The sequence below is a fragment of the Sinohyriopsis cumingii genome, chromosome 8 (genome assembly GCF_028554795.1).
Source record: "Sinohyriopsis cumingii isolate HCF-2022 chromosome 8, ASM2855479v2, whole genome shotgun sequence".
Lineage (NCBI taxonomy): Eukaryota > Metazoa > Mollusca > Bivalvia > Unionida > Unionidae > Sinohyriopsis > Sinohyriopsis cumingii.
In genome coordinates this window covers 21,982,434-22,008,453 of record NC_142968.1, presented here as the reverse complement: position 1 = coordinate 22,008,453, position 26,020 = coordinate 21,982,434, and the positions used below count along the sequence as shown (strand labels likewise).

Sequence of the window (26,020 nt, the reverse complement as noted above, 5' to 3'; positions counted from 1 at the left end):
ATTATTGTAGATGATGTCGTGTGAAGTGTACATTTTTGGAAAACAATCGTTACCCTCACCACCTCGAACACGACGGGTGATATTTTCATCTTAATCTTTGGCTGTATTTAGGATGTCGTACATCACCTCCGTCGTTATTTTTTTTATCAAGGAATCGATTGGGGAAAGAATCCTTGTGATGACGCTGTATAAAATGTGCGATATTTACATAATATCGTTGTTTGCACCCTTTTCCTTCATCTTCGCCTACTAGTAAAAATATTAGTAAATATAATTATATGACCGAAATGGTGGTTAAGCTTGAACATAAGCTAACTAATGTTATAGTTCTAATCGAAAGTACTTGTAAATTCACATTGTGTCACTAACAAACAGAATAGGGGCCCCGAGTGGCCGAGTGGTCTAAAGCGCTCTTCGTTACGGATCACTGCCATCTCACCTCTGTCTGCGGCGGTTCGAGTCTAAGATTCAGCCAATGTGGGTATGTGAGAAAGCTTGCCAGTAGCTTCTCGTGGGTCGGTGGTTCTTTCCGGGGTTTTCTCTGGTTCTTCCTCCACCATTAATACTGGCCGCCATGTATAGCCTATCATGTGCTGCAAAATGGCGTTAAACCCCACAACAACAACAACAACAAAACAGAATATTAAAGGAATAAATATTCCGCGGTTAGATTAACTAAGTATCTCCGTGTGAGCGGTATGACTAAAATGCGAAAAGTTACGAAAAGTGCGAAAAGTTACGAAAAGTTGCGAAACGTTACGAAAAGTTCATTGAGATACTTATCTGCGAAATGGATCGACTATAGTTTATTATCAGTTGCAGATAAGTATTTCTGTTTCAGAAATGAAATTATAATGTGTAATTACTGATTTTCAAAATCATTTAACATATAGTTTTAATAACGAGTGTTTCTAGGTTCGTTTAGTAAATCACTACTTCGATTTTATGAAATGTAATAAGAATTATGGAGTTTGAAAGGATATTGACTTTGAAGTCTTTCCGGAAGGAAAAAACATTCATTCGCCTAAATTGGATTAATAGAAAATTTTGTCAGCACTGGTCAAGATATCCGTATGTACATCTGGCATAAGCAAGGTGACCACTAATAAGCCGATTGCTGTTCTTTTATCTGTCAACTTCAATCAAAGCCGATATTGTAATGTCCACGATGGATAAATTGGCTTGATTATCACGCTTTTGTTTATTATAACTGTTCTTTTGCACAATGATAATTAATCATTAATGTGTAGGTAACATACGGAGAGTTGTGAATGCGGTAATTATCTTACAATTAATTATTGAGTTACAGATTTGTGACCATGTCTGACAGTGACATCAAAGAAGAATATCTTCACCAATCCATAGTTTGTATTGAAACTAAAAAATAATGATAATTGTTGCGTATACAAATTCTAGATTAAAAATTATATATTGCGGTCTGTATATTCTTGCCTTTATTTGTATTTTGCATTCGTTGAGAAAATGTCGAAGAAGTATAATTGTTCTGTTTGTTCACTGGATTGTGAGACGGACTGTATTTACTGTGAGATAAGTAACTTTTTCATCTTACCTAATTTATTAATTTCTGTTGTAAGGCTGTGTTAATTATATGATGTCTCCTTAAATCAATGAAAATGATTGCATTAAGATAAAGTGTCTTGAGGAATGGCTAAACGTTGTTTGAACTTTAACATATTTCCGTGTTTTACACTACGACACATACGTTACCATTCTACGTTACAAAAACATTTTGTAAAATACGTTAGTTATTATTGTAAAGTGCAGTCTATTGTATAGCAGTTTCGAAATATATATTTACACTGATGCAAATGAAGATAACGAAAATCTTTGCTATTATTTACTTGTTTTAATTAAAAAAAGGTCGAGAAAATGATTTTGTTGTAACTCTGAGCGACGGAAATTTGGATTTCGGTTACGATATTAACCTTTCGATGCATTTGTGGAAAGAACATTTCTTCTGAAACATTATCAAATAAAGGAAATCATTTGTAAACAGTTAATGTAATTTTAGATATAGCTTTTGGGAACAAAGAAGCTTAAATAATAAATTAAAAGCAACTTTTCTCGTCCTAGCTTACATTAAATTTTTTTATTTGTTTTTCATCTTTTTGTAATTTTTCGTTTTTGTGACTTTTCTCAACTTTTCGTAACTTTTATAACGTAACTTTTCGCAACTTTTCGTAACTTTTCGCACTTTAGGTGGCGCTATACAGTTTCGCATTTTGCATTGGGGTTAAGATTTTAAAGAAAAAGAATTTCCCCGGCTTTCCTCACTGGTTATACTGGCTATTTAAAACAGACCTTGTATATCTTAGGTATAATTAAAAGAACCTTTAATTCCCTTTATTTTGATGTATGATTGATGGGTGTAGTATGGGTTATAGAGTATACAGCTTGGCCTTACTTCAAATGTGAATCTTTCAAAAAAGTGCTAGCTCTACTTGGTCATTTTCACTTCCTGAACTTCAGAGGTAAATTGTATAAAAAAGAGCCGATAACTTTTGTTACATTTTACATATTTGGTAATCCATTCATTGCACTTTCAGAAGCTGGTATTGTCTAGTCTGGCAAAATTCATTTTCCCTATTTTAATAGCTGCTATGTATAGTGTACTTTAGACTAATTCAGGCTGATTTTTTAACACAAGGGAGCAGTCATTTTAGTTAGCAGTGTGCTTAAATCATGTAAAATTTCCAAAAGTACAATATCCAAAGAAATATCATCCACGTTACATTACTGTAGCATATAGGTATGCCAACATTCTCTCCATTGTGCATGTTTTAAATGCAAACTATTTCACCTTACATACGTCACTCTCTCTAAAGTACATATTAATTGGTGAGTGCCCCCTTAGTCACACTCCCGTGTGAGGCCATTTGTTTTGATCTAGTGACAATATGGCGTCGGCGTTCACCGGACTTTGTATAGAGTGCAATGCAGAGAGCATACGAGCAGGGAACAAGACTAGTATAGCAAAGGCTCCAATTGTCCTTTAAAGGTTTATTTTCAAGCAATCAACTCTTAGCCCGTTTCGTATGATACTTATCCTTTTGTGTTAATTTAAGTTCAAATCACTTTTTACATTTTCAAAATATTGTTTAAAATTTGTTAAGATTTGGGTTTTTTAGTCGTATCTGTTACAAAGCTCTCTCTTTGTGCTTCATATACTAGAGTTTCAATAAAATGTAACTCAGATTTAGGTAAATCCATAGCCTGCAACCGACAGGGCAACGAAATGAATCAGAGCCAAAGTCAAGCCATACAGCCAGGTTTTGAGGCCATGATTTAAAATAACTATGCCTGCCGGGGTCCCGAGCGGCCGAGTGGTCTAAAGCGTTCTCCGTTACGGATCACTGCCATCTCACCTCTGTCTGCGTGGGTTCCAGTCTAGGATTCGGTCAATGTGGGTATGTGAGAAAGCTTGTCAGTAGCTTCTCGTGGGTCGGTGGTTCTTCCCGGGGTTTTCCCGGGTTCTTCCTCCACCATTAATACTGGCCGCCATGCATAGCCTATCGTGTGCTGAAAAATGGCGTTAAACCACACAACAACAACAACAACAACAACTGTCTGCCATCATACAATATCAATGATCTCCACGTGAATGACTAATAACTCGTATGTCTGTGAGTTCACTTGTAGGACAAAATTTTCACAAACTTTATTCTTCAATTTTGAATAACTGTGTAGTTGTTTTGGACTTCCATTCAAACTTTTAAGTCAGGCACCTAAATGTTATTGCTGGGCATAAATATTCTTCACTATGGTTGTCTAGTGGGAAACCATGCCGTTTGAATGTATGTTCACTCCTTAAAAGTTATCATAAAAAGCTCAAACTTACAGGAGACGTAATTACATGGACAGAAACAATTCTCAGATTAAAAATAGATGATTTATTATGAATATTGGAATGAATCTAAAATATTTTTATTGTTAGTCAGTATTAATGTATTTCTGTTGAATATCATGATTTTACACCTCTTTTGGAATAGGGATATTCTCACTTGGATCCCCATTTATTCAACCAAGACCCTAATTTGTGAAGGCTGATTGTAAAGCACACAGTGTCAAAGATTAGCAGCAGTCTCTGTATTAGGCAAAAGAATTGGGCAAATTATATCACACTTTTAGAGATTAAGATAAAACAACAGTAAAGTCATCTTTTTGGGAACATCTTAACTTCCTCTTTTGAATCTTACTGTTACATTAAGAAGATCGACACACACACACACAGACACACACACACACACACACACACACATATATATATATATATATATATATAGAGAGAGAGAGAGAGAGAGAGAGAGAGAGAGAGAGAGAGAATGGTAGAAATAAATTTTGGGTATGTGAAGAAAAATCACAAAAACAAATGATAAGAAAATGAATGAACAGATTGGAAACTGGTGGAGTGATAGCTACATACATACATAAAGATTACAATGGTATTCAAATATGTAGCAGAAAAGTGGAAAAACGAGCAGGTCTGGCAAAAGTTAGCTAATAAAGAATTTCCCAAGATTACAAAGCGAAAATTCAATAAAACTTACAGTATTGTGAATTATATCCCAAATTATTCTTAACAGTTCTATTACAAATCCAAAAGTTTTGAGTATTCCGAATGAATTCCAGTGCTTTTCCGAATGAATTTGAATCGTAAAATTTCTGATGTGTTTATGCCCTAACAGTCGTGATATATTACAATGATATAATCTAAAATGTCCTTTAATGAATTAATAATAAATCCAAAATAATGATTTAGTTTGAAAAATATTAATGAGGACTTTGTAATTCGAATGAATAATTTGAATAAATATTCCTCTCAAATATTAGCTGAAACACAACTTAAATTGATTCCACCTAGACTGATGTTAAGATACGGAATGAGTAATTCTGAAGTAAATAAGATTTATACAAAATGCTAAGACACAAGAACAGAAATAGAATGATGTAAACAAAATTTGTAAGCAACATGCTTCTAGAACATTCTTAATGTCTAAAAACGACTAGACCTTGAACTCGGCATCTGTAAACAGGTTTACCTCCATGTAAAAATAATCTTAAAATATAATCTAAATTCATAGACACTGTTTAGTTATATGGTGTTTACAAAACAAATACATTAGTCAGGTAGACCAACTCGTACCCTCAATTATGGACGAAGTTCAATCACTCAATACGAATTAAAGATACACAGTATATAATCATGGACAAAAGCCAACACACACTTCAAATTAAATATACATAAGAAGATATACTGAAGCTGTTAGATACTTAATATATTTTGGAAGTGTACCTGAAAATGCTCAAACATATCGTCATACAAATATCTTTAATGATAGCCTATTTTGCTATATTTTTGGTTCATAAAAGATATATTAACATATGGAAAGTCAACAGAAAATTCCTGACTAGTTATAGCATTAAAACTGCTGCAAGATTTTTTTCTATAGAAGTTGATCTCTGAAATATTCTTTTTTTAAAATTTATTTCAACTTGTTACGGGAAGTATAACTGGATATGAAAGGTGTAGAGTTTGCAGCATACATGATTTCCATAACAAATGGCTATTTATTTTTGGTTGGCTTTCATGTCTTGAGCTGCTTTGATTTCTTCAAAACCTTCAACCTACTGTCGCAATATACTACGAAAAAGCCACTGGCAAAAAAAACCGAAGTATTCTGCATGCTCGTGACTTAAGATGGTTAAATTGTAATAAGAGACAGAACAATCCTTAGATGAGCAGATTTTAAGTTAGAATATGTACTTATTTTACAAATGACATATGTATGTTTGCTTCAAAATTACCAAAATGCCCATGTCCTTCCATATTTTCCATATTCTTTTAAAGTATATTTGAGGGATATCCGATAAATTTCAGGAGTTGAATGTAGATCCCTATTTTTTTTTCCAGAGTGTGTAACAACTCTTCTGTTGTCCCTATTTGGATGTTGGTAGCTGTTCCTTGCAAATGCAATGTGAATACAACTTCTAAGCTACTTAAGTGTAGAGTCTCCATTCAAAAGAGAGCTCTGTGTCGACAAGACAAATATTACCACTCTGTGTCGACAAGACGAACATTACCAATGACTACTATCCATCCCTAACCATCCTATCTCCAAGCATCCCAGTTCTTTGTTCAACCACTGTGACTCAGTATTTTGCATGCTAGACTCACGATCGAAGCACTGCAGGTTCAGATCCTGCCATCATATCTTGATCGATCTATCGATAGATGGATAGATAGGTAGATTTGTGATGTGCTAACATAAAACTAGAAAGGAATTCCATGAACTGTGTAAGAAAATCTATGCGGAATAATGATGACATAGCTCATAATTTGTTGATAGGTAATCTCTGTCAGCAGCAGGGAGGACGAATCCTACAAAATTTATAAGGTTCCAAATGTCGAAATAAACCCTCCAAAAAAAGGGGTTTTCAACTGGAAATAACTTCAACTATGTTTCAAGAGGAATTCTCGGAGGGAGAAACCTCCTTGGGAGGTCCTCCTGAGTTAGTCCAAATGTGGTTTCTGGTTGAAAAACCCATTAATGGCACTTCGATTACAAAAAATGAACCAATTCGTTGTCGTCGCCCTCCCCGCTGCTATGAATTAAATTTTTTTTATCAAGACCAACTCGATACCGTGTTCTAGGATCGTGTAAGTTTATCGTTATAAACCCATGCGGGGTTATTTTAGCATGACTAAAGAAATTTTTTAATTTATTTATGTCCATATCGCCGCTACACCAGGTCTGATGAATATTTCGTAACGTGTGAGTATCAACTCCGTTAAAGACAGTAAGAATATTACAGTTATCCCTATCACTTTAGGAATTTGTGTATACCGCTGGGTTACATAAATCACATCTGTGTTTTTGTGTCTGCCTCTGGAAAATATCCTGGCAGGATTTGATTGTTTATCCAACATTACATCGTCGTAAACAACTAAATTGTTAATTGACCCGTCAATAGCATCAATACTTGGCGCTTCATTAATGTCAGTTATAAATTTAACAACATCGTCTCCGTTCTCATTTAACGGTTTTGCCTTTTCATTATAATCTTTTATTACATCATAGCATCGTTGATCGTCTACAGATGGAGCTACCAGATATAATTTATCCCATTTCATCCACCTCATTATTAAATTAAGTAACAACTGCGTCTTACCACTCCCAGATGGACCAATGATAATCACTCGAATAGAATTTGGTAGCGCTGCGTAATGCTTAACTGGTTCTCGTTTTCTTGTAGCAGAAAAGTCAATGATCTCCATTAGAATAATATAAAATAAATATGGATTTATATTGTGTGAAATACAGGGCGCACACACCAACAAGTGATCTAACAACCATTACAACAAACAATAATAGATCTGCGGTTACGGTCAAGTGTGAGCGATGCGGTACAAAGAAATTTAAATTTATTTCCACTGACAAGTCAGGTGAAAAACCAAAACCAAAGCCAAAACCAAAGTCAAAGCTAAAACCAAAGTCAAAACCAAAACCAAAGTCAAAGCCAAAATCAAGTAAAAATAAAGCAACACGGGGGTGACATCGCAGCAAAATTAACAAAACTACCTTAACTCTGTGGGCTAAATACCCAGGAGAAAAACACCTCCCAGGATATAATTACTGCGGTCCAGGAACCCGACTTAATATCAGACTTGATGACCAAGATCAACCAAAACCAGGTGAGTATCCGATAAACGCTATTGATAAGTCGTGTCATGCTCATGATGTAGCTTATAAAAGTAAAAATCTACAAGATAGGCATCTCGCGGATGTGAAATTAATTCACGCACTAAATTCCATCGCTGATAAATCTCTCAAGGAAAGATTGGCTAGTTGGTTAATAAAATCCGCAATGAAAGATAAATTAGCGCTAGGTGCTGGTAATTAATTATAATGGAGTCGATTTATTATTCCTCAAGAGGATACTGGAGGGTTAGCGCAGCAATTAGTAAACTCGCTAAAGCAGCAAAAGTTACGCGCGATACTGCTAAAAAGTGGTTATCCAAACAGGCAATATGGCAAATTTACCAACCACCGCCTGAACAATGAAGTTCATCAAGCTGCTATATTATTTCTGCCACATGATACTATTAAAATCCGAAGACGTCAAATAACATATAAATACGCGTTAACTGTAGTTGATGTTGCGAGTAGATACAAAGATGCAGAACCGTTAACGACTAAAACAGCATCTGAGGTTGCTTTTGCGTTTGAACGAATTTATCAACGAGGTGGTCCACGATGGCCACAGTTGTTACAAGTTGATCCTGGCAAAGAATTTCAGGGCGCAGTATCATCGCTGATGAAGCAAAATAATGTCACCATCAGACGAGGGGATACTGCAATTCATCGTGATGAGGCAATTGTTGAGCGATTTAATCGAACACTTGCTGAGCGGTTATTTGGATATCAATACGCGAAGGAATTCATTCAGGACAAGAGATCACGCGAATGGGTTGCAATATTACGAGGTGTGATAGCTGCATTAAATAATGAAATTACTCGAACAACCAACATGAAACCTATTAACGCAATTACCAAAAAAAATATACCCGTACAACGACGTGATTTTTCAGCACAACCAATACTGGGTGATGTCACTGTGAGATATTTATATGAACCAGGTGAACTTGAAGGCGGTAAAAAAAGAGCGACTGATCCTATTTGGAGCATCACTACACACATGATATCTAACATAACTAGATCTACTGGTAGACCAGCAATCTACAAACTGGATTCAACTGCTCCTCAACGTGGATTCACGCGTGAACAATTACAAGTAATTCCCGAGGACACACAATTACCGCCCAGATCACTTAACTGGCACCCCTACAATGGTTGCATTCAAGACAGGTCACATTCTCGCGTGTATGACCAAGACGATTATCTTTTCTATCTACGGTGAACTGTCTTGGATTATTACTCAGATACTGCCACAACATTAGACAATTACAGCTTGCATAATGATTATTCTGTTGTTGTTTCAGTGTCATGATAAATTCAACATCAAGGTCAAAATCGCGATTATTTTTTTTATCACTCTGTTTGTAACCAGCTATTTTTTTTCTTATTATTTCACTGTTGTTTTCATTATTAATTTCATCAGCCATTGACTCATCCAAAACAATCCTTCGCAGTTGAGATATTCTTCTGACTCTGGACACAGCCAAGTAAACTAAGTTTGACCACTCGATACGATCATCAACGATCCAAACAACTGTATCAGAGACAGTCAGTCCTTGAGATGAATATATCGTCATTGCGTATCCTAGCGTCCACGGGGACTTATCAGCGCGCAGTGCATCTTCAACAACAATGATATCAACTGCAACAACAACATTTAATACGAGATTTTGTTTCTCGGTCTGTCCTGGTATATCAACGTCAATATTTTGCCGTCGCGTATCAGCTGGTCGATAATACAACGGCACTGGCAACGTTGGAAACTTTTCACGTTGTAACTGAAACAACCGCTGTTGAAGTGTGTCTCTGATTATCTTTCTACTTGCCACTATCAAGTCGTTTGGTTTCCACGTTTGCAGAAAGTCGCTCAATGAAGTCTCTGAAATTATTTTACGCATTATTTCACATTGAATTTTATTCGGTTGTAGTCTGATTAATTTCTTGAACTTGTTTAATTCTGCACCAAGCGCTCTATAATCATCAATTATCTCCTTGTAATAATCAACAAAATCTTTTAACCACAAATGTGGAGATGATCCAACAAAAGGCGGTGGCTGGCCGTGATCGCCACACATTATAACAGCTGTATTTTTTGTTAATAACCAATCGAGAAATATTTTTAATGTTTCTAACGGTACCATACATATTTCGTCCCAAACAATAATCCTCGGAATATATTTCTCTCCCATTCGATCTGAAAAAGCTGTGATAAGTGCACGAGTTAACCCCTCGTTGTTTCATCTCTCGCGTGAGTCTGTGTGTAGGTGTTAACACGATCATATCTGAATTCCGAAATAATTCAATCGCTCGAGTCGTCTTACCAGACCCTCCCGGCCCATTGAGATAAACAGTCTTGTGTCTGGACACTGAATCGTATACAGATGGTGCACTCGACATTTCTAATAATTCTGATTTATAATAACTGTCTTTGATCTCAGCATCTGCGGACTCACAATAATCATATACCATTTCTTCTTTTATTCTCCACGAACCCCATGATGCATCATCAGTTGTAAAACGAGTTACCGAATTCAGGCATTTCTTGTTGATGTAAAACGAATCCGTTGCAACTCTAACTGCAGTGTCAGGGAATCTATTTATCATCGATAGCAAATTTATAGAAACATAAGCTAGCATTGAAGATCTTAAATGAGTATACTGAGGTGACTCGCCATCAGTATAACTTACAATCGTACCCAGCCGAGTTCCGTCAGATAAATAAGCTTTTTCTCGACTTACAAATATACCTCTCGCAGTTGCATCAGCGACCACAAATTTATACTCGGCGGGATCTATAATCAGTCTTGCATAATGTCGTTTATGATCATATGCACCGCCTTGAGTAAATTTACCAATTATTCTTCTACCAAGATCTTTCGCGATTCTTTTCTCTTCGAGGCTGGCGATTTATGTATCGTAATCATCACTTTCGCAATCAACCAGTTCAGGTGTTGGTAACCAAACTTCAGTTTGTGCCCGATATGATATAACTGCCTCACTGACCGTCAACGATATCAGTATTTTACAATCAAGCATATATCGTAACAACACTGTTGGTGCTCAGCGCTTTTCACTAAAATGCCGACCAAACCAAACATAACAAATAACATGAAGACCCATAGCCATTTCGAATGACACTACACGAGCGAATCCTGTTAGGTCAAAATCGGGTAATGGTCCATTAATAGCCACCCGCGTGATCGAGTTTGTGGGGTGTCCAAATCTTTTAAAGTATCCAGAACACTCTTCCATCCCGAGAAAACTTCCTGGATAACACGCAACCATATCAACTGATATCATTTCCTTGTAATTATACTTGGTATTCCACAATCCGCCGTGTCCGTATTCACAACAACTTAATTGTATATCTTCAAGAAACTCACTTCGGGTTGGCTTCTACGAATTTTTTTCTCTGGCAACATGGGCTACAACTGATGGAACAGTGAAACAATTAGTTAGTAATCGGCCAGTATCTTTTGAATATCTCTGAGCAAGTTTTGTCATTGTTTCATGAAGAGATTCTTTACGGTATATTTCACCGTTAACGCGTACAAACTGATCATATATTTCATTATCTGAACTCGAAAATAACCACAATGACACAGGGTCGTTTTCACCTATCTGTTTAATAAAATCAAACATGTTTCTCTCAGAGTTCCTCCCCTCGGAATTTTCCTAGGACGGGTAAAATCTGTAAGTTCGATCTCGTGGAAATATTGTGACTGCAATGATCCAAGCGTGAGCGTCATGATCAATGATATTTATTGGAGCTCCGTTCCGATTATATTTTGATTTGTATAATACTTCCCCTGTTATCGTTGCTATGGTTATGGGGAATCTTAATGCTTTTTCTAACTCGGCAACATCGTTTATTGTAGCTCCTGTATCCTTGACCCGTTCAGCCCATTTGTTTATTTTTTCATGTCGTAACGCAGTTAGACCGTTTCCGCGCATCGCATTTGTAAAACGTTCTGTTACTCGTTCAGCTACACAATTCAGCTTTGAAAATTTCATTGGGGCAAGATCATTAATGTTGGGTTTTTTTATCGGATAAATTCCATAAATGACTGCGGTCACAGGATATGATCGAGCGTAATATGGTTTATCAATCCCAGTCAGCGCTCCTGGTTTGGAATCTTTACTTAACAGAGCAGTTTTTCCATTAGCAAGGACAGGGTCACGTTTGTCACGGATAATCCACCTGTCATCATCCGAACGCATAATAAACTTTACTCTGAAAAAATACTTTTGATTGAGGTAATCGATAATTGTTTTCGCTCGTGCATCACTCATTGTAGCATTAAGGACATTTTGAATGTAGACCACACGTGAGATGCTCAATCATTACGAAATTCTTCTTTGGCATCTCTGATAATATCAAACAGACCAGTCAGGGCTTGCCTCCGCGAATCGTGGGTTAGTCTGTCAAGATCAAATCTAGAAGCTTTCCGGGGCTTGATTGCAGATAATCTCTCAAACTCCTCCATATTATATTTAAGACAAACATTTAAATAAGAAATATATATATAATGCCTCAAAACAATCAGTGCAATGGTCTTAAATTGGGATCTGTAATTCCTTGTAATAAATCCTGCAGAAAGGAATTCTGCGGAGAACATTTACAAAGCATTCGGAAAGGGGGTTTAGGACCAATACCGTGTCTGCGATGTGGTATTGGAATCAGGGGTAAAACACAGTTATGTGCAAGTTGCGCAGGGAAAAGATATCGTGAACTTAAGCGATATTATAACCAAAACAAATAATAATGATACGCTGAAATGTGAGCGCGATTATATAACTAAGTTCTCAGAGAAATATAAATTAGACAAATAACACTGTTATACAAAATGAATCAGGAATTTGTCCGACACCCCATCATTAAGAATTACGAAGCGTCACGTAATGGTGAAATTAGAAATTGCAGGTTGAAAAAACTAGTTGGTTTTGTTATTAATACTGGTTATCTCCAATTTAGTGCTGGGAAGAAAAAAATATCTCTGTCATCGTTTTGTGTACGAGGTTTATCACGGAGAGATCGAAGATGGTCTTGTGATCGATCACATCAACAATATTAAAATCGATAATTCTTTATCCAATCTGAGAAATGTCATGCAGAGCGAGAATTGTGAACTTAGAAACGCTGGCTGTAATGATAATAGCGCCAAAGCAGTTGTATCTGTGAATCTAAAGACAAACGAAACAAAAATATTTTGTTCGATGTATGCTGCTGGCAAGTATTTTGATATTTGTGTACCTTCAATACGAAAACTCGCAGAAAATATAACCAAATCCGCTCTGTGTAAAAACTATAATCAAAAGATTGTTTTTCATTATTGTTAGATTGTGTACTTCAATCCAAGGATTTTTATATAAATTTCAGCGTTATTTAAGGGAGATAACTCCGTTAAGTATATGTCATGCAATTAGTTTTCTCCTTGACTTTCAGAAGATTGCGTAACACATGTCATTATCCTCTGCGGGTATTATCCTGAAAAGTATAACTAATTTCAAGTATTATTTTGCAAGAACCAAAAACGTCAAATGATACGTTATACAGTTAACTGTAACGAATCGTCTATTGTATACACTCTACAACAGGTAAATAGTTCTCCGTGTTACCTAACACGAAAGTAAATATCTCCAATTACTTCCCTTGACAAAGTCAAGGTGACAAAGTCAAGGTTGACAAAGTCAAGGATTTTATCAATAACGGCAGGCGTAATCGTTTATTTACAATTTTTTTTCACAAACAATATACTTATTTTACTGAACTCGTTTGGTTTCTTGGTTCATCTGCATATTTTCTGCGATTATATTTAAGATAAGAAATACGAAAAACCACGCCCACCATGTGAGCTATTTTTGAGTTTCCAAGTATCAGTTTATATACTATAGCGTCCGAATTATATACTGGGGTTTCGAAACCCCAAAAGTTGCACACCTTCTGCGTTATCACCGCGCGCGGTAACATTTTGCACCACGCGGGATTGATTTTGGGGGAGGTGTGCAAAAGACAATTTGGAGAGGGCACGGTAAATAGTGTAAACAAAAGCACACCATTTCTGGACTTGCTAGGATGTTATAAGACAACTTAGAAGTTCACATAAATGGTGTACAAATTTTTTTTCCCTTTTAAATATATAATTATATAAATAATGAATTACGAAAATATCAATGATGTAATTGTTGCTATTAAAAAATTAGAAGAAAACTGAATTAATATATCTGATGAATTAAATCCTGAAAAAATCATGTCTGATTTTGAAACATTGTATGAGGCTAAATTGGAAGGTCGGTATATTTTGCCTGCTCAGTACAGATTTATAAAGAAAATCCAAACTGCCATGTATAAATCACTGGCTGCAGCAGAAGAAGCACAAATAAATGAATTTGTTTGGTTGTCTCGTGCGATTGAAAAAATTTGATCAGCATTGTCTGAAGAAAATTAATCAAAAAATTAATTAATACTCGTGTAAGACAATTGAGAAAAATTATGTCAGATTGTGAAGCGATCGAGAGTTAGATCCCTTGATTGGGAAATGGAAGTCAAGTATGTGGAAATGAAATCGAAAGTAACAAAATATTACCTGCATCAATCTGATACAGATAATATTTTTTTTACCTACATCAATCTGATTTTTTTAAAAACTTGTATCAATCTTATGAGTTATTTTCACTTGTATCAATCTGACCTGCATCTGATGAGTTTAATAATATTTTCTTAAGCCGAACAAATTTAATTCAGGAATGAGCGTAATTAAAACTCTGATCTCTCTCACATGTGATCATACAAATACGTTTTTGCTGCAGTTCATCTAACTGTCCCTGCGTTAATAAAAAGTCTTCATTACCGAATACATCAATAGCTAAATCAACTGTGCTGACCGGGGACTGCATAAACACCTCTTTGATGTAGTTTTCAAGTGCTTGCTTGTCGTGTATGAAAACTTTCATATGGTGGTACATTATATAATACTCGTTTGATTATTTAGAAATCAGGGTCTGTCAGGAAAAAATAAATTTCTTTGCAGATATAATTTTTTTACTGAATTCGTTTGATTTTGACTAGTAAACATCCCTTCGGAATTAGCAAATCGGACGATTTTTATGATTTTGACTAGCTAAGTACCCTGCAGAATTAGCAAATCGGACGATTTTCATCATTTTGACTAGTTAATTACCCTTCAGAATTAACAAATCGGTCGATTTCCATGATCTTGACTAGTTAATTACCCTTCAGAATTAACAAATCGGTCGATTTTCATGATTTTGACTAGCTAAGTACCCTTCAAAATTAGCAAATCAGTCCATGTGCAGTAAAAAATAAATTTCTTATAATATTTTCATGCACTTGCAGATTTCAATAAAATATTATATTTTTTTGTTGCTTTTTACTGAATTCGCATAATTTTGACTAGCAAACACTCCTGTGAAATTAACAAATCGGACGATTTTTATGATTTTGACTAGCTAAGTACCCTTCCGAATTAGCAAATCGGACGATTTTCATGATTTTGACCAGTTAATTACCCTTCAGAATTGAGAAATTTGACAGTTTTTCAGTAAAAAATAAATTTCTTATAATTCTAAGCGACAGTAAAAAAAAATATCCACCTTGACTGTCAGGAGAATTATTTTTTTTTCTTGAATGAGATTTTTAGGATAGAAATCCTTAAGATAAAAGTCTTAAGACAAAATCCTTAGGATGAGATCTTTACGATAGCAGATCGTTACGATCGCACAAGTAGATTAATATGTAGTGTTTCATGCCTTAAATCCAGAAGGTGGCCAGATTGGTATGTTAGTTTGAAATTTATTCTTGATAACAGTGGATTACAACACTGCAAATAAACCTGATTGATCGACTCTTGCACAATCAGATATCCATATGGTTCTTTCGGGGTGAATGAATAAAGAACAAATCCTTGCTGGGCTTGATTTGATACTGTTGTGTCCGTGCTGTAGCTGCCATCGATTACATCACACACAAGATTGACCGCGACCACAGGGGTTATATTTACGATTTCGGGGGATACATGTCGGCCTGTCCCTTCTGGGTCATTGTTGTGCCGGAGAATAGTTGCTGGTGGCAGTGTTTTTCTCCATTCTGCATTATACCCGGGAAATTTAAAATCTGGCAGCGTAGCTTCTGTCAGCGAGTAAGCTTCCAAAAATCTTTGTTTGTAACGATTTATGTCTATCTCGAGAAAATTAATTATTATCCTAATTACTCGCCGGTTAAGATATTCCATGTCGGATACAAGCTGATTTAATATTTCTACGCGTTTAATAATTTCGCTGCGTGAGATATCAAAAAGATGTTCTTGGAAACTTTGCCGTAGTTGTTGTAGTTGTGTTTTGTGTTCTTTATTAATGATTTTAAAATATTCAATGATTTGACTTAAATCAATCGTATAATCTACCCTTCCTGTGGTAACTTCATTAAACATAAAAAGCCATTCTATCTTATCCTTGTCAAGGAATCTAAACCCATCAGCAAACGTTGATCTATTTATATTAAGTAGATGTTGTTTGTATAATGGTTTAACTTCGTGATATGACTTATTGTCTGTGACATAATCAGAGTTTTTCGGTTCTGGTGGTATCGGTGGTGCTTCAGGTGGTATTTCAGGCCATCCTAACACTGTTCTGATCGAACTCTGATATATATCCACAGCTTAGTCGGGGGTGCTTATCTCAATTGCAGCAGACAGGTTTGGTTCATGAACGGTTATTTTTATCTTGGATTCTTTTCCTGTGATATTTTTTATTCGACGTTATAATTCCTCATCGATTTCTTCGATTTGATAAGACCCGGTTGGTATCCCAATTACGTTCCAGTCGGGTGTACCATCGGGTCGGTTTTTATTTGCAAAAACAAACGAATTATTCGCTGGTAATCCACCAAATGATTTTGATCTGATATTGGGCCAACTGTGATATACTCGTAATTGTGCTAGTGCGATTTCTTTCACGGGAATTGCAGTTGGAAAATTAACACTAAATTCAGGGTTAGTCGAACTTACGGTTATCATTGAAGTTCTTTGAGGGCTTGTATTTTCGACTATCTGTTGAAGTAATTCCGTCATTATTTACCTTTGATGTTTTTAAATGGCGGGTGCAGTCTTCGTATATCTTAACCATTAACGCGAATTCGGAATCTGATATTGTTTCGTCGTTGAAGCTTGATGATATCAACGACGATAATTTTGAGTATGCGCACGTGGCTGTGTTTAGTTGTATGACATAATCGTGCAATTTTGTGCTCGTGCATGAGGATATTTTTTTCGCGATTATATTAAAAACACCTGCAATTGCCGCTGATGATGAAACGCATATCGTTACTGAGATTGCAGTTGTTACTGGTGTTAGTGCTGATAATACTACTCCGGTGGATGCAATTAACGCGGATACTGAGTATACTAACGCATCCAGGATAACTGCTCGTCGTTTATATTTCTCTACTTTTAGGTTGTATTTGTCGATGAGGGTTTTTAACTTTGATTGCCATTGGCGTACTGGATCATATCTATATTGCTGTGCATCTAATGTTGTCGTTGATGATGTCATTCTTAACTCCGTTAAGAGCGCCAATTATGTTTTTTACGCAGTAACCAACTGAGGTGTTACAGCTACAAATTCCAAACACCACCAATAAGATGTTGCGTTTAATGTCTTATCGGCTGCTTCCAGTATAAACTCTTCTTCGGTTCCGCTATTTATTATTATAGTCACAACCCCGGAAAACCTGTCGGTGGAATGTCGCCAGGGATATGTTGTGAAAATCTCAAATTTTGCAGCACTGAACACAAAAAACCTATACACATCAGTGACTGTTGCGGTGTATTTGATAGTATTATTTTGTTTAGACTATGTTGCAAACCCAGATGATACCGTGTATACTATGTTGGTGAAATGCCCAGGAGTAACTCCATGTGGGATTTTAATCAAACTGGTTTTATTAACGATATCAGGAATCCCACTTACGATATCTTGCTGTGTTTGTTTGATCGTGTCAATGTTGGTTTTGATATCAGAAAGATTTATGTCAACGGTGAGTGGATCACCAAAGAATTCCTCTGCGGTTTCATTAATTTTTTGAAAATTTCTACGAAGCCTTGAAAACGCGTTTACGTGAACGTCATACTCAGCCCGCAACGTGGATAATTTATTGTCTACGGTGTCGACGTATAATTTGTTTGCAGCATCTTTGTCGGATGTTGGATCCGCTAACACCAGTATTTTGTTTCCGTTCATGTTGAGTTCACCTGTCATTGTATCACATGTATTATTTAGGCGATTTGATAATAACGCTTCTAGGGTTGCGAAATGCACTCAACATATTGTTTGTTTGAGACATCTTCCGGGGATGTTGGATCTCTTAACACTGTTATCTTGTTTCCGTTCATGCTGAGTTTACCTGTCATTGTGTCACCAGTATTTTTTAGGCGATTAGCAACGCTTTTTGCAATTTCATCTCTGATGGTTGTAAACGATATACTTGAGTCTCTGATTTTTCCGCTGTCAGTAAACACAGGGATGTTATCCGGGGTAGCTCCAAGAACCCTGCGAACTATGTCATTCCATTTGATATTGCTGGTTTTTAGCTTGCCATGTCGGTCCTGAAGAATAACAACCTCATCTGGGTCTATCCCTGATAACAATAAAAGATTGTCGATTTCATCTTTGGTCGCAAATTTTGATAAATCTACATCACCGCGTTTTTTTTTTTTATCTTTCCTTCGATGAGAGATCTTCCGTAAATATCTACCATTATTCTTTAAGGATTGTTTAAAATGTTAAATCGGCCCGCTGTATACTCCTGTACAACTTTATGAGGCGGTTTGGTTGATTTTGATATCGCGTCAAGAACATTTAATACTTCACGACCACATATTGGTGGATCGGTTAGTGTTTGTGTTGGTAATGTTGAGTACCAGACTGGAATGGGAATACTTCGTGCGTATTTGAGGAATTCAACTGGCGGTGCTAACCCATACGAATCGAAATAGACAATTCCATGTGGATCGATCGCGTAAGCAACCCAGTGAGTTCCAGGGCGTTCGCTGTTATCGAGATTAATAATTCCAGTTTCTAGATTATTCGGTTGTTGTGGTAATTGAACTCACATAAAAACACCTCTGAAATTTTTTTATTTTAAGTTGTTTATCAGCATCGAGGAAATCAAAATTTGACATCGGTGCGTGCAATACTTCGTATTGTGTTAAAACCGTTTTGGGTACCATGATGGTGGAGTTCCTGGAAGTCTTAGACCCCGTCCTTTTTTTGTATCCTTTTCCAGTTGCTTTCTTTAATGCCATTCCAGTAGCTGTTGCAACAGCTCCTAACGCGGCTGCTTTTGCGACAGCTGGGGCAGCAGCAGCTATTAATGCTGGTATTGCTGCGAGAAGTGGAAATATACCAGCGGTTTTAACCATATCCTTGATAGCTTTTGGAGCGAAATCAAGTTGAAATCCTGTTTTTGCTTGTTTTGCTTTAGTGAAATGTTTTAGTTGGGTTTTAGTCAGCGATAACTTGTTTGGACCACCTCTAGTGATTTGATCTTGTTTTAGTGTTATCGTTGCCCAACATGCACTTGCGTTTTTTGATTGTAATTTTTTCGCCTGACCAGGAGTCAAAGTGACATTAACGTGACTGTATGACATTTTATAATAAACGCGATTGATCTAATTGTCTACGATATTTAGTTTACATATTTTCCACTGGCGCATCAACGAGTCTCATTCGGCCACTAATACCTTCAAGTAACATTGCTTTGTTATTGAGTATGACCGCGATTGCTTTGTAACCGGTCTCACGAGTTAGCGGATTAGGATTGATAATTGATTGGTTTCCAATATGAGCTCGGAGGTATATATCGACGACAGATTGCTTGGATAAATCAAGATGCTCCAACGGAAAGTAATAAATCGGATACAGATTTGTAAAATCAAACTGTGATATTTGCGTCCCAGTATCTATATTTGTATTACGCGCCAGGAACGTCAGCCAGCGATGATATGCACGCGCTACATGATTTTGTGTAAAATTTAGTGATATATCTTCGGATGGTTCTTGTTGTCCATTTATTCTTAACGAAGCCTCGGTAACATCAAGGTTGTCAAATATCATATGAGATCGGTTTTGTTTATTTTCCCGGCTTTTACCTTGCAGCGCAATAAAAATATGTCGTGGCGCAGAAATGCCTTATTGTGATGCTATATGCCAAGTAAACAAACCCATGGCAGAACTTTAAGCGGTGTCTGTGGTCACTGTTAACCACGATAACAATGATTTACCACCTTGATTCATAAAAGAAGGTAGTCGTGGTTCTTCCTGATCGATGGAGTTAATACCGGCATCCACAGTGAAAGTTTTGTTATCTCTACTTTGCCAGCAAGAAGAGCATCAGCAGCAGCATCAGCATTAACAACACCAACTCCTCGCCAGATCGCATAATTATCACTTTCTTTTCTGTTAAGCACAACTGTGTGTTTAGCTCCAAAGATAACCCTTCTAAAATCTCTGCGAAATCCAAAGATATGAGTTAGTGGAATTGCACACGAAAACATCCTATTGGGCCCTGACAACATCGAGCGGCGTGTTGCAAATCCTAAATTGTAAGTCCCGCTAATACCTTTTTTTATATCAAATGCACCAGCTGGTCTACCTTCATACTCAGGACCATCATCACCTGGCTGTGGGTCAGATGCAGTATCTCGTGGTGTTCGCAACTTGATATATTGAATATGGTCAGCGTTGTCGGTAATATCTTCAGCAAACATCATTGATGGACCAGCCGATCTTATAAAGTCGTCAGAGTATCTTGCTAGACCAATTATTGTTGTAGCAATATCAACATCACTTTGAATCGATTCGATATTTTTTCCATCAATCATGTAAGTGGCGCTACTAAACAATGCCATAATTCCATTGTTGACAAAACCAACTCGGGTATTGGCACCGTAGTTGGTACCATCCGCTTTTACAAGTTTACTTTCTACTTCAATAAAAGCCTCATGAGGTAGAAAATATCTACTTGTATCATGAACTTGAAGTTCGATACGCCCTCGTTGATTTGGTTCTTTTGCATCATAGGAATAAAATTGATAATCACCCACTGAATAATCTTGCTCGACCGGTTCATCTATGTTAAATGCTGGGTCGGATATGCGTTTGAACATTTTATACAATTGCGTATTTTTCCAAATGGTGATTATCGTCGTCGCACACGAAGTCCACTTCCTGCTATCAAATTTGCTGTTATATTTTTTTGTGCGTCAGATTCCTGATTTATTACGGCTGCTAGTTTTTGATTTGCAGCTTGATTTATCACCTTACTAACATCCGCTGACATAATTTTAGTGCTCGGTAATTTCACCGGTGCTGATTTTCGTCTTATTAACCGTGCTAGTCTTTCTTTGATTGCCGAAAGTGCCTTACCAGCAACATCAACAATTGCACCAGGAGCTTTTTCACTAACAACATTAATGGCTTTCATCGATAATTGTTTTGCAAGAGGACCAAATTTTGGTGCTAACCCTGCAAATAATCTTTGAGTTACATCACCAAGTCCGTCTCCGTAAGCTGCTCTATAGATTGGTAATCGTGAGTTTACTGCTCTGATCTGCACAGGTGTATATCTGTTATATATGACCATGTTATGCGATTTACTATTGTTTAATCGCTGTAATCATCAACGAGTTCATCAATGAGTTCTCGGTAAATACTAGCATCCATGACACCACCTTGAAACAATCGCCGACAGATATCAGCTGCTTCATTAATTATTTCTGGTGAGTTGTTTCCGGCTCGTTTTCCTCCCATGAGAACTTCTAATCGCGAAACATCATTGAAGATACTATCAGGGCAGGGAATAAAACCACTTCCCAAACCACTGCCAGTAGCACCGGGTGTTTTTTTTTTTTGTAGATTGTTGTTGTCTATTTTTGGATACACTGTTCATAAATGATAAGTAACCAGGATCGGATAGATTAACATGTGATTTTTTAGCGGTAAAATATACTGCAGCAGGCCAATGCTCAGATGTTACTTTTTCAAAATATTCAGGTTTTAAATAACTCTTAGAATCATATCTCGCAGCAATATCGATTAAACGACCCTGTAATGCAACTTGAAGATTTTTTTTGAGGGGTTTCTTTAAACATCTCTGCAGGATTCAATGGTAATTCGGACCAGAGTTGAGATTTGGGTTGAGGTTGTTGTCGTTCTGTTTGTTGCAGTGGCGAAGGAAGTTGATAGGAGAAATCTTCCTCATGTTTTTTCTCACTTTTTTCTTCTTCTTCAGGTGAGCAAAGCTCACAATGCGGAACAGTAATAGTAGCAGAAGATTTTTTTTTCTTTTGTTTTAGTAGTAGTTCTTCTTGTTTCTGCATTATTTCATCATATTTATTTACTCCTGATAAATATGTCCGATAAGACAATTCTTTTGTGTTTAATCGACCACCACCTTTGTTTATTTTATATACCCAATCAATCCATTCATTATAACCTGCAGTTTTACCATATTGGGGTTTTAAAAAATCTTTTTTTTTGAATCATAACCAGCAGCAGCAAACATACCAAAATTGACTATATCATCAGGTGTTTGCATTGGAATTTTTTTTATTGTTGTTATACCTCCTTCAGTAAATTTCTTCCTAAAATCAACTCCCTTTTTTCCTTTTTTTGGTTTTTCACCAACAGCACCTTCAGGTTGAGGTTGCACGGCAGCTATTTTTCCAACAGTTTCTTTTAATACCTGAATAAGACTTTCTTGTTTCTCGCCTGGTTCCCCCTTAGATCCCCTAATAGGAGTTAAAACCTCTGCAGTAACCGCAGTGACAGGTTTAAATAACTGTTCCGTTTCCCCTGCGTACTCAACTTGTGCTTCCTGCCGCGATTGCACATTTTTTTGAACTCCTCTTTTACAGGGATATATTTTTTAAGTGCTTCTTCTCGCTCTGTAGCTAGTCTAGCTGTGTAAAATTCCGAATGCACCATTATTTGGTATAGCAATTTTTAATTCATAGCAGCAGGGAGGGCAACGACAACGAATTGGTTCATTTTTTGTAATCGAAGCGCCATTAATGGGTTTTTCAACCAGAAACCACATTTGGACTAACTCAGGAGGATCTCCCAAGGAGGTTTCTCCCTCCGAGAATTCCTCTTGAAACGTAGTTGACGTTATTTCCGGTTGAAAACCCTTTTTTTTGGAGGGTTTATTTCGACATTTGGAACCTTATACATTTCGTAGGATTCGCCCTCCCTGCTGCTCTGTCTTACCCATATGCATTTAGTTTGATAATGCTATGTGTGTTATGTAATTCTGAAACGTGGCCTACATTACCTTTGTAAAGACTATAACATTACCATCAGCAAGAGGACTATGACCGTTTTGCCTCTCCCATGGAGTCTATGAGCAGGGCTCAGAGGACATTGTTAAAAATAATTTTCCTTTCACCATACCTCCACAAAAAGGGAAATGAATCGATGGATTGTTTGAAGAACAGACTGATAGACAATATCCTTAACGCCTTTTAAAATAACGTGAGGAAAACAAATTCTGCTATTTTGGCTGTCTGACGTCAGCACGTAATACACCAGAATTGTATCTAGCATTCTGGTACCCGCTGGGGTCATTGGATAAGATTTAGCAGACACATATAATGCTCTTTGCAGGTAACATGTATGGAACATTACACGTCATTCTGCCGGCAAAGAATCTAATTTGACGGTCTTGGCTACCAACGGTAACACTGTCAATGCGGAAGTTTGCGGACGCCTTATTTCTGTTACGCTGCACACGGGTCATATTCTAATCACTTCATAAATTGTATACTGTATTTAGTAGCAACTCTGCAGATGACAGCCAGAAAATGGTCAGGCAACGTGTGTAAATAATATTATTTATTAATGCAACTAGTTCTCAGAGAGAGAGAGGAGATAAAGCTGTTGCCCATCGCGATTTTCAGTTTGATAATATGGTGTGTGTTTGTGTAAGATGACATTTCGACATACTTTGTTTGTGTAAATGTGGCTGTACTTTCAAGTGCATACCCGACCCAATAAACCTTTAAAGGTTTGCGTACCTGCCTGAGATAAGGCGACTGGGAATTGATTTATGATATACCTTAAAGTCGATCGAAGTAGAAATATGAAAATCTGACACGAGTCTCCTGATGAGAAATTTACCAACATGCCACAATTTTCATCGATATGGAAATATTTTGTTTTCTGTATGTTAGCAATGGATTTGAAAGGTAAGCATTACAAAGGTAAAAACGCTCATGTATGTAATAAATTCAGTACGTCATTGTCTTGGGTAGGAGGTATGAACATGTATACTTGACAGATAGGTGATTTTAATATTGTTAAAAGTAAATCGATATTACGAGCACTAGATTCTACGTGGGCGTACGTGACCGACCCTACAAACTTTTCCAAGTAAAATATGCACAAATAGATCCCCAAAAATATAGAAGAAAAACTCAGAGAATACTATAGGAATGTTGGAGTTGCTCTCTATCATCTAAAATGAAACAACTTATACAACTATATCGAAATATGCTCTTGACAGTGGATATATACACGGGTACAGTGTACGTATTTTTTTCATTCGTATTCTATATACATGTCAAGCATGCATGACAGTACTTAACATGATTGTATATACATGGTGAATGTGGACGCAAGTCGCCTTTCTATCTAAAGCATAGCACACACGTTCTCAGAACAGTAATATAATATGGCTGCTTGCACTGAACTTAGTTTGAAAGCAGAAAGATATGGAGTCTAGCGAGAGCCGAAGGATCGAGCGTAATCCGATGTCCTTAAACTATCAAACGAGACGCGATACAAGCACTTAGAAGAAGTTACTGTACTGATACTGAGTTTATTATACACACTAAACAACTACTGGATAACAAAAGACAACTATTTATTTTGTTGTTGTTCTGTTACTTTGATTCCATCCATCAACTCACAATGTTCATTGTTTCTTAAAAAAATGGGTGCTTTAGGAAAAGATGGCTATCACGTCATCAGTTTAAATCGGTTATTTTTCAGAATAGATTGATCAATGCGATGTGGTGTCATATTGATACACAGTAGGCATAGAGTACATGTTTACCCTAAAATGTCACTTTCAGAACTAAACATTAAATTGTTGCGATTTTCATTCTGGATGCAGAAATTCCATTATTTACTATAATGCATTTGTGACCAGATATTTACAGTATTAGATTTGGAACAATAGACTGTATAGAAGACGTAAATTGCTTTTTGAGTCGGATTTGCATCCTATATATATATATATATATATATATATATATATATATATATATATATATATATATATATATATATATTGCATAAATATGCTGTGGTTAGATAAAGTTCTGTCAGTTGGGCGAGACCCATTTACCTCTACATTCTTCTGTGAACAGAGTTGAGTTTATTAACTTATGCAAATTAACATTTAAAACACGCTTGTATGTAGGGTGGATTCTATATCTATGTTACAGATACACCACCCTCCTCCCCCAGCCAATATAAAATGTGCAATACTCTTAGTTTTACGTCTTATGTTTATCTTGTCTTGTAGTTTTTCGCCATTTTTCTCATGATGATATTGTTATACATGACATAACAAAAGCCCAGTGGGGGTAAGATATTAATATTAAGACAGCCAAGATAATTTTTCCTCAATTTCCTTTCGCGAGTCGAGTTGAAAAAATGGCCGCCAAAATGTTCATTCGAAACAAAACATTCTAGACGGCGGAGTTAAAATAAAGCTTTCCCCGCGATCGCAGCCAATTAGTAAAGAGAATACTGCTTTGCCTCACACGACGTACACTCAAAATTTAAAGATAAACTAACCTTAGGCAGGAGCAGGTCCATGTTGATTCGGAGGAAATGAGGTGAAATTTAAGATAACTGTAACCAACATTGTCATCTTTGGTAATCCACTTTTTCAAACTTCATACTTAGTCTAAATTTGGGTATTCTTGATTCTCAAGTCCAAAGATCCAAAATCAAGATCACATGGGCTACAATCGTCATTTCCTTTTCTTATGTAAGCCTTCTTTCAAATTTTTGACATCTTCATTGTTGCATTCCATTTGAAGAAGGGCAACTATCTATCAAGTGCGATCCAGAGACGAAAGGTCAGTGTCTGTGTATGTGTGTGTGTATCGGAGGGGGGAGATCAGTCATTTCTTTGATGTTTATTTCTATATTGACAGCAAGTATACTTGAGAGGTTAATAAGTAAGATGCATTAAATGGTTTGAAATGTTTCTT

At 36.5% G+C, this 26,020-nt stretch overlaps 1 protein-coding gene across 1 annotated transcript in view; it reads left to right on the top strand.

Moving 5' to 3' along the window:
• The first annotated feature begins 23,722 nt into the window (after nt 1–23,722).
• The window catches only part of LOC149793123 (disintegrin and metalloproteinase domain-containing protein 10-like), a 106,235-nt gene continuing 103,937 nt past the window's right edge, over nt 23,723–26,020 (top strand). The window contains exon 1 of the mRNA XM_089967038.1: nt 23,723–23,980. Within this exon, the coding sequence (XP_089823164.1) occupies nt 23,917–23,980 (64 nt within the window). The 5' untranslated portion in view covers nt 23,723–23,916. The remainder of the gene's footprint in view (nt 23,981–26,020) is intronic.